The following is a 9,599-nucleotide window of genomic DNA, read 5'->3' as shown; positions in this document are numbered from 1 at the left end:
GCCCAGGGCATTGGTGGAGTCACCATCTCTAGGAGTGTTCAAAATATGTGTGGATGTGGCACTTGGGTACATGGTTTAGAGGTGAACATGGCAGAGCTGGGGAATGGTTGGACTCTGTTTTTTTTTCCAGTCTCAATGTTTCTGTGCTTTTTGCCCTGCAGTTTTCATCTGTTCTTTCCCCAAGATAAGAACCCCTGAGGTTACTGGCTGTTGGTGTTCCAGTTCCTGTTTCAGAGGTGGCTTCTGTGAGAGACTTGTTGCAGAACTTCAAGTTAGGGAGGAATTCCAAGCAATGTTCTTCAAGAAGGCTGCAGAAACTTTCAGCATCTTTGTGTTGCTTTTCCTTTTGTTAGAACTCTGTGGCTGCAACTGACAAATGCATTTCATGCTCTTACCTCACCACCACTTGCAAAAGCTGCACTTCACTTGTTCTGCTGAGTGGGGATCTTTGTGGCTTTTCAGTTATTTCCAAACCCTGTTGTGGATCCTGCCTTGGGTGGCTGCTGCTGGTGTGCAGTGAGATTGCAGTAACATCATAATCATTGAGTCTGGGACTTGATTCTGTGCAATTCTGCACAACTTGCCACAATGCCCTATGTCGAGTTACTTTTTAAAATATGTGTATATATTTTATACATATATATATATATTTTTACACACACATATATGTATATATTATATCTTACCTGCTGGCTATCACCGTCCTTGTCTCATTCAGGCAATCATGTTTTCATTCTTACACTGCCCTTGGCACTGAGCTTTGTGTTCAATTGGAAAAAAAAAATCCCTTCCTGCAAGAAGGGCCCAGTTTTCCTTTGCTCCCCCAAACTCAGTGTAGGACCAGCTGGGTGCTGGAGCAGGGAACTGGGGTACCAGGGCTTAGCTACAGCTGCTGTGCAACCACAGACTCCACTGTTCCCTGCTGAGTGAGACAGAATGGTTTCTGCCTTTTTTCTTCACAACTTCTGTGATGTGTTTATGTGAAAGGCAGAGCCCGTGCATGTATGGAAGTGTCCCAGTCACGTCTCAGTATGCTATAGAACAGTTTCTGCCATTGTCCACAAATGCTTTTGAATCTGGTATTAATGCCTTGCTATGAACATATGGCGCCCAGAGATGGGGGTTCCTATTCCTAACTTCCCTCATCATTCCAGCAAGTTACTGGCACTTCCATGCAGAGTACTCCTGTTTCTTGTTTTACTTGTTGCTGTTTAGTGTTTATCTTCCTCTCTGTGTTTTCAAATTCTGTGCCTGTTTCTTTGCTTGTTCACTGCTGTTGCAGATCCTGGCAGAGTGTTTTGGCTCCAGCTTTGTCTATTAGAGCATATGTGCACTGGCTTCGTTACTGTCACTGCCTGCAAGTACTTAATGTCTGCTAAGTGTCTGCATGTGTTGGATCTGCCTGATGAGGCTGAGGGGGGCAGTTTGACCCCACACTGGTTTAGGCTGTTTACTCTGGACTGGTTGTATTACACACTCACACATGATCAGTGCAGGCACTTCTCTGAAGCACCTGTGTGCTGATACACCTCTTTTTTTCTTGCTAATTGTAGGTGCTGGCAGATCAAGAGTAACCCTTACTGTTGTACTTGTGCTCACTAAGGGCTTTTCTTGTTTAGTCTTGTACTTCCTTGTGGAAGATTCTCTAATGTCTGTTGGAGACCTTGAATTTTTTACATCATCTTCCTCAGATATGTGTGGTTCCAGGTAGGAAGACAGTAAGCTAAGATTCCTTTGTGAAGCTCTCTAAGAACTCTGCATTTGGAGGCCTGATTTTTTTACTGTAAAGCTCCTAAATTATTTCCATTGCCAGATTGTTTAATGCCACTCTTTCCCCTTTGAATGCCTGCTGGCTCCCCAGCTGCTTTTAACCTGTGTGCCATCTCCCATACTCATTATCAGTCTTCCTTGGTATGATTCATGTGGGTTCTTGCCACCTTTGCTTTGCTGACATTCTCACCTTTGCCATCCACACTGACTGAAATGTCTTCTCTGCCTTAATTTGTGTAGCTCTTGCACATTCTTCATTGTACTCAAGTGATCTGCAACTGTTTCTGCACCTTTCAATCCTTTTTAGGAGCAGTTTTTCCATGGCTTCTTTATCAGTGAAGTAGTTGAAAACCCAGGTTTTAACTTGGGTTTCAACAGACAAGTCCTTGTCTGTTCAGCCTTGGACTGTACATTTTTAGTGTATTTTAAGTGATCCACAGGTGCTTAGATGGTTTTGTGTGTACTTGCTTATTGAAACCTGGCTAGTAGCTTGGTGGGAGAGTTTGAGAGTGTAATCCCTCTGGAACGCAGGTGCAGGTACCTGGGTACAAGGATCCCTGAATCCAGTGCCATTGCCCAAGCTAATGAAGTTCCTCACTGCTCTGGTCGTGTCACCCCTGGTGTGTCTGAAAGCGAGTCCTGGAGCATGTCTGGGTAACTGAGGGGAATTTCGGCTGTAGCAAAGGCAGGAAGCCTGACTGGGAACAAGATTTGCTAATTAAACATTTTCTGCAGAACCAGCTTCTCTCCTTGCCTTGGCCCGGGGATGTCCCAGCATCGTGGGAGGGGCAGGGGTTTATTTGAGGTGGCACACACAGTGACAGAGGGCTGTACAGGGCTGGCACAGGGCACAGTCTGCTGAGTTGTGGCGGGGGGTTTGTGCTGCTGCTGCTTGCCCTGGCAGAAACCACAGCTGAGTTCAGATCTTTCTGGGAGACCAGTAGTGATGGTACTTTGTTTCACTGCAATCAAGGGGCTGGGGCAGAGAAGATGTATTTTCATGTGTCACTTAGTGTTTTTTCTAAGACAAAAGATAGGCTTTTGTGGTTTTATACGTTGTGGCAAATTGTGTTTCCCAAGTTGCTCTGTTGTTGCCAGGGCTTCACTTCCTCAAGCATTGAGGCCTGGGGCTGAGCCAGTCACCCTGGGCTCCCTGTACAGTCGGTGCAGAGCAGTGAGGGGGGTTGGGTGAGGTTATTCTGACCTATTTTAGGCACCTGCCTTAAGATAATGAACTTCAAAGCCTCACCCTCACTGCCTGTCAGTGCTACACTGGTGCCAGGTCCCTTCTCAGCCTCCAGACCATGAGAATCCCACCCGCTGCACGTCCTGCCTGGACGCAGGTTGTGTCCCACGCTGCTGTCACTTGCATGCTGAAGCACAGGAAGGTACAGCCCAAATTTCTTGCGTGTGAGTCAGCGACTGCCTGAGAGCAAGGTGAGGCATGTGAAACAGCACCTCAGCTCTGCCCTTCCAGCACTTCCAACAGCTATGGTTTGCTTATCCTTGTTCTGGGCAAGGATTTGGAGTAAGGCTTTACTCAGCTTTAATAGTAGCTAATGATAGGGTAAGGGACTTAAAGAATTTTATTAATAAAAGTAATGCTGAAGGCAGTTGCACAACTGCAGGGGAGTTTCCATATTGGCTCCACATGCTCACCAGCTGTTCTTACCTGGCTGTTGACAGTCCCCACTGGACCTCTGCAGCTGGGGGATTTCTGTCCTTGGCCACTCAGTTCCAGCCCACAGCCGAGGCTCAGGTTTCCTGCCTGCCCCCTCCACAGGCCCCTCAGCAGGGTTTCCTGTACTGACAACTCCAGCCTGAGGAGTTCAGAGCTGCTGGGGCTCTTTGGCTCCCCACAGTGCAGAAGGGATCACAGGGAGCGGTGTGGAGAGGGGCAGCTTCTGGAGGAAAGGCAGAGACGCACCAGGGCATCTCTAGATTAAAACCAATGGTTCTGTTGCAGCAAAAGTTGCCAGCAAAGTACCTAATTCCCCATCTAAGTGCTGCTGCTGAGCCTCACCCAGAGCACAGTGTGAGACAGGCGATTTGGCCTGGCATCAGAGGAATACCCAGTGAAGTGTCTGGGCTGGGAGCTGTGCTGTAAATAGCAGGTCTGCTGTCCAGAGCCTGGTGTATCCAGAATACTCCATAATTTTTACCAGGATCCCAAGATCACAGTGCCTTGTCACTAACAGCCCTGTTTCTCAAGGACTGATGTACATCACCATCTCTGGGAGCATCTGGAAAATGTAAACCCCTTCTCTAGCCTTGATGATGACACTTGGACTGCGTTGCAAGTTTGTGCAGGCTTTTGGTTTGCCCAGGAAAACTGGTTTGGTTTGATCTGTCAGAGATTCTGCTTACTAAATCTGTTTGTTCCCAGGAACCTATTTTCTTAAAGAGCAGAGAAGCTCAGCACATCTCTCCCTGCCCTGTACTCCTCTAAACATGTAGAGCTTTAATTAGGCCAGACTGTGCTGATGAAATGAGGGCTTTGGCTTCAGTGGAATTTCAACTCTCAAGTGGTTCTGATGGTCCCTGGACATGGTAGTGCACCTCCTGGGCAGGATCTCCAGCTCACCTCTGGGTTATTCTGGAGTGGAGCTTGTGGAATTTTACCATATTTCCCTGAGTATTGTGCATTGCAGAACCTCTGGCACCTGTTTGTTTGGCTTTCCCAGTGTCCCAAGAGCAGAGATCTTCTGTCTGCTCAGAAATCCAGGGTATGGTGTTTCCTAAAACTGTTCTCCTCAGTGTTCCTGTTGTGCCAGGCTGATGGGCAACTGTGCTCAGTGGGTGCTGGAGCAAGTGGCTACAGTGGAAGTTCTTGTTGTGACACAGAATTAAAGAGACAGACTGAGATGGAAGGTGTTGGGTCAAGGGACTGGTAGCCATGCTTTGTCTGAAGAGGAGAGCTGGTCTAGAATGGCAAGGGCAGGTTCACAGAAGGGAGAAAGATTAACCTGATTATTTTTACTCTGCTCTCGTGAGACACCAGCTGCAGAGCTGCATCTAGCTCTGGGGTCCCCTGCACAGGAAGGATGTGATGCTGCTGGACTGAGTCCAGAGGAGGCCATAAAACTGATCAGAGGGATGGAGCACCTCTCCTGTGAGGAAAGGCTGAGAAAATTTGGATCGTTCAGCATGGGGAAGAGAAGCTTTGGAGTGATGTAATTGTAGCCTTCCAGTACCTGACGACAGCATACAGGGAAGAGGGGCTATTTACACAGGAATGGCTTCACACTGTCAAAGGGCAGGGTTGGATGGAATATTGGGAAGGAATTTCTCCTGTGAGGGTGCTGAGGCCCTGGCCCAGAGCAGCTGTGGCTGCCGCATCCCTGAAGCGTCCAAGGCCAGGTAGGACAGGGCTTGGAGCAACCTGGGATAGTGCAAGTTGTCCTCTGCCCATGGTGGAGTGTGGAATAAGATAAGCTTTGAAGTCCCTCCCAACCCAAATCAGTCTGGGATTCTGTGATCTTCCTTGCAGTGTCTGAGTCAGATACATAAATGCAAACAAGTCAATATAGGCTGTGTGAACAGGGTGATCCAGGCAGGTGATGGCTGGTACAGGAAAACGAAGGCGAGGTTTGCAGTAGTAGGAAAGTTCATGATATGGTGCCCATCCAAGAAAACACAAAAGATTTTCTGAATTAACCTCCAGGCTAATGGGACTCCTGTAGTCAAATGGTGTATGACAAGAGCTGTGCTGCAGCAGCATATAAAGGGACACTCAGATGTGAATGGTTCTGGACAGATACTCTTTTGGAGCTCACAGCTGGGCGAGGATGAAGGAGTTGCCAAGATGTGGTGAAGAATGCTTGGCTTCAGTTGGAAGCCTTGGCACTCCTCACCTTGGGCCAACCCCTTTGGATGGCCTTTGCACTATGTGTTGGAGTCCTGCTCCCTTATTTCTCACTGTCCCTGCTTGGTCCCTGCCAGCTGCTCCTTGGGTTAATGCTGAGCTGCAGCAAATGGGGCCATTCTGCTCACAGGGCACAAATGAAACAGGCTTGGAGAAAGCCCTTCTAATAAAAGGTTAATTAATGGCAGTCAACTGAACCATGAAGCAGGAATGTCTGCACGCTCATTCCAGCTGAGGGAAATCAGCTTTCCTTCCTGCAGCTTGTGCCTCTAACACCTGGGGAATTGGGTTTCTAAGCCAGACAGTGCTGTGCCACACTAATCCCCTGAACAGAACAAATACTGCAGATGTCACAGCAGAGAGAAGATACAGAGAAAGCAACATGCAAAAGTACACATTTGTGGTGATGAAGTGTTTTCATTAGCAGGTAGCAAGGTTAGCAGGAAAGACAAGTAAGATGCTTGATGGGATGCACAGACCCTTCAGGGCTTCCTGCTTACCTTAAATCTCCATCTTATCCACCCCTGAGCCACTTTGCCCTCCCTTCAAGGCACCTGTTTTTTATCCCTAGGTCATCCCTTGATCTCCCTGCTCTGCCCATCTTCAGATCTTTGTAGCAAGTGCTTTTTTTCCTCCAGCAGAACTCCTAAGTAAAATACCTGTTGTCTGAGTGTTTTTCATTGCAACCCCATGGGAGGCCTTTATATGTGACAGAAGTAGCAGAAACAGTCCTGCTGAATGTGGTCCTTCAGCTCTGTTGAAAGGAGTCCTCAGGGAATCATTGGAGAAATTGATTTATTTGTGGAACACTGTAATCCACTGTTGTTTAAACATCCCTGCCCCTCAGGGACACTCAGACTCAAAGTTTCAAAGATAGTGTTCTCCTCCCTGCCAGAGCCCCTCAAGTTTGGGATGTGCTGCAGACCAGCTGTTGGAAGGTGATGAAGCTTAGTTTTCTCTCCAGGTGGTGATATTTGGTGATTTGTACCGTGGGGCCTCTTGATGTAAATGGAAGTATAAACAAATATGGTGCATTTTATATCTATGGTTAAAGCTCCTTGTCTAAACCTGACCTTCCTTTTGTACGAGGAAAGGGTGTATAGTAACTTCTATCACATGTAGGTCAAACTCAGGGAAGGAAAGGCCAGGAACCTTGTGGAAACTGGAGATGCTCCTGCTGGGGACCGTCCGGGGCTTCTGGAAGCTGAGCCTGCCTGATCTGGAGCCCGTTCTGTGTGACTCTAGGCCCACCCTGTCCCTGCAAGGGTGGGACTATCAGAGCTCAGCTCAGCGCTGGTGCTGACTCAGAGCTCGGCCTGGCTCAGGCAGTGGCCCAGCACAGCCCCTGAGCCCAGGATGGCATGGAGAGCAGCCTGTGCTGCCAGGCTCCGAGGGGGTGCCTTGTCCTGTGCCCCTGGCAGGGACAGCCCTCGGGGTGTGGGTCCTGCCCCTCTGCATCCCCCCAGGGAGGCTCCAGCAGGGACAGCTCAGAGGGGAGGATCTCTCCCTTTGAGACTGCCTGCACAAATGTTTTACAAAAGCTCTGTCCACTTGCTTTTTTTCTTCCATTTTTCAGTGAGGAGAAGAATTTGGTTTGTCTTAAACTGACCCTGAGCACTTTGTACAAATTTTTGATTTACTGTAACTGTGAGCAGCAGCGTGGAGAGCTGACAGCTTCCTCCTCATCCCATCTCCTGCGGAAGGTGTTTCTCTGCGGTGACACGGCGCTGATTCCTGAGCATTCCTGCTGTGGCAGTGTGCACTGGGGAAAACTGAGGGCCTTGCTGCCTGAATCCCTGGCTGCCAGCTCTGGAACTCGGTGTTACTTCTCCAGCCACAGCAGTTAACAGGGGGCAATCTTCTGAGTTTTAGTGGAAATTTGAAGCCGGTAAGTGAAGTTTTACAAGAAACGACACCCTGAGTATTGTGTGCACGTCACGAAAGTTGCAATTGTTTGTTTCATTGTCGGATGTGACAGCACCCGCGTTGGCTCCGCTCTGGACCGGTGCCTTGAAGTACCGGGGGTGACTCTGTGCCTTCAGGGGCCGCGGCTCCGGCGGAGCGGGGTCCGTGCCGGGGTCCCGCGGGCCCGGGGGCGGTGCCGGGGCGGGGGCCGGTCCGGGGGCGGGAGCGGGGCCGCCCCCCCGCGCACGTGCGCTACGTGCGGCGCCTGCTGCGGCGGGGCCGCCCCTCCCCCGCCCCCGCCCCGCTGCCGGGACCGGGACCGGGACCGCCCAGCGTGGGACCCCCGGCGGGGGGAGCCCCGCTAACCGCCGGGGCGCGGGGGGGACACCTCGCCGCGCTCCCTCGGGAACAGGAACGCTCCTTACCCCGCGCCGCCCGGGGCCGGCGAGCAGGACAATGGCCCGGCTCCCCCCGAACAAAGGGGCCGGGCCGGGGCCGCGGGGGCTCCGCGGCCGGGCCAGACAATGCGGCCGCGCGGAGGCGGACAGTCCCGCCCCTGCGTGACGCGACCCGCGCTCAGCCAATGGCTGCGCGCGGAGAGGCTCTTTAAAAAAAGAAGCGCCGGCAGCGGTCCGCTGTCAGCTGTGCGGATCCCTCCGCGCATGTAAACACAGCGCCGGCGGCCGCGCGGGGGGGCGGGACGGGCCGGACCGGCCGGGGCGCGGGGGGCGCGGAGCGCGGCCCGGGCGCCTCCCCGAACCAGCGGTGCTGGGGGGAGCGGCCGCAGCGCGCCCGGGCCGAGGGGCCGCGCACAAAGGCGGCGGGAGCGGTGCGCGCAAGGCTGCGGCCTGGCGGGGCGGGGGGCACCGGGAGGGACCCCAGCGGCCGCGGTGAGCGGCGCTCTCTGGGACTCGCTCTCCCCCGGGCCCGGGTAGCGGGCGTGGGATCGGCGCCGCGCGGGCCAGGCCGCGCTCCAGAGGAGCCGCCGCTGCCTCGTCCCCCCGCCCCCAACCGGCCCTCCCTGGTGCGGCCCCGGCGCCCCCGCACAAAGGCGCGGGCGGGGCGGGGCAGCCGCGCCCCCTCCCCTGCCCGGGCCGGGCGGACTCTTTTCCCAGCCCCGGCCCCCCCGCGGACGCGCACGGAGCGCGGCGGCTCCGGAGATTGTTCGGAGCGCGGAGCGGAGCGGCCGCCCCGGCCGGGCCATGGCCGAGTTCCTGCCCCCGCCCGAGTGCCCCGTCTTCGAGCCCAGCTGGGAGGAGTTCGCCGACCCCTTCGCCTTCATCCACAAGATCCGGCCCATCGCCGAGCAGACCGGCATCTGCAAGGTGCGGCCGCCGCCGGTGAGTGCCCGCATGGCGCCGCCGGGAGCGGCCTTTGTGTGGGGCCCGGCCCGGCTTCCCCCGGCCCGCGGCCGCGCAGGTGACCCCGGGCAGGCGGGGCCGCCCCGCCGCCCCTCAGAAGTTTCACTGGGCTGGGGCTGAGGGGACCGAAGGAAGCGACCTCCTCCCCCGCGAAGTGGCTCTGAAGTGTCGGAGCTCCCGGTGGGGGAGTCGCCAGAGCGGCCGTGAAGGGAGCGGGGGCGGGGGGCAGCTGCCCCGGCCTCTCCTCGGCTCCTGGGGCTGGCCGGGGCCTGGCGCCCGGAGCGGCCCCGGAGGAGGTCCCGGGGTGCTGCCCTCCATGTTGGCATTGTGGCGGTGTGGGGCCGGGGGGACCCGCTCCCCAACGCCCCCGGCCCCGCCGCGGCCTCCCCGGCCTCGGCGCACTTTTAGCGCAGGGAACTGTTTCTCAAGTTGGACAAGACCAAACTCCGCAGCCGTTGAGTTTGGCTGCTGGCTGTGCGAGCTGAAGCCCAGACAGACATGGCCACCATTTTAGAATGCAATCCACAGTGGGAAGAAGTAGTAAGCCTTCATCATCATCATCATCTCGACCGATGGTATAGTTAGCTCAAAATTAGGGTGTGAATTCTGGTTTCCCCTTGTTGGTCGACTCAATTTACGAAGAAAATGCTGTGACAATCTTAGAACCACAGTTTTGTGTAGTCAGAATTGTTAGTTTG

At 53.9% G+C, this 9,599-nt stretch overlaps 1 protein-coding gene across 1 annotated transcript in view; it reads left to right on the top strand.

The window, feature by feature from the left end:
• Window positions 1-8,502: 8,502 nt before the first annotated feature.
• KDM5B (lysine demethylase 5B) overlaps window positions 8,503-9,599 on the top strand; it is a 55,915-nt gene continuing 54,818 nt past the window's right edge. The window contains exon 1 of the mRNA XM_030291855.4: window positions 8,503-8,880. Coding sequence (XP_030147715.4) covers window positions 8,743-8,880 — 138 coding nt within the window. The 5' untranslated portion in view covers window positions 8,503-8,742. The remainder of the gene's footprint in view (window positions 8,881-9,599) is intronic.

The sequence above is a fragment of the Taeniopygia guttata genome, chromosome 26, assembly GCF_048771995.1.
Source record: "Taeniopygia guttata chromosome 26, bTaeGut7.mat, whole genome shotgun sequence".
Lineage (NCBI taxonomy): Eukaryota > Metazoa > Chordata > Aves > Passeriformes > Estrildidae > Taeniopygia > Taeniopygia guttata.
The sequence above is the reverse complement of the archived record's forward strand: the minus strand, read 5'-3'. Positions and strand labels throughout refer to the sequence as shown.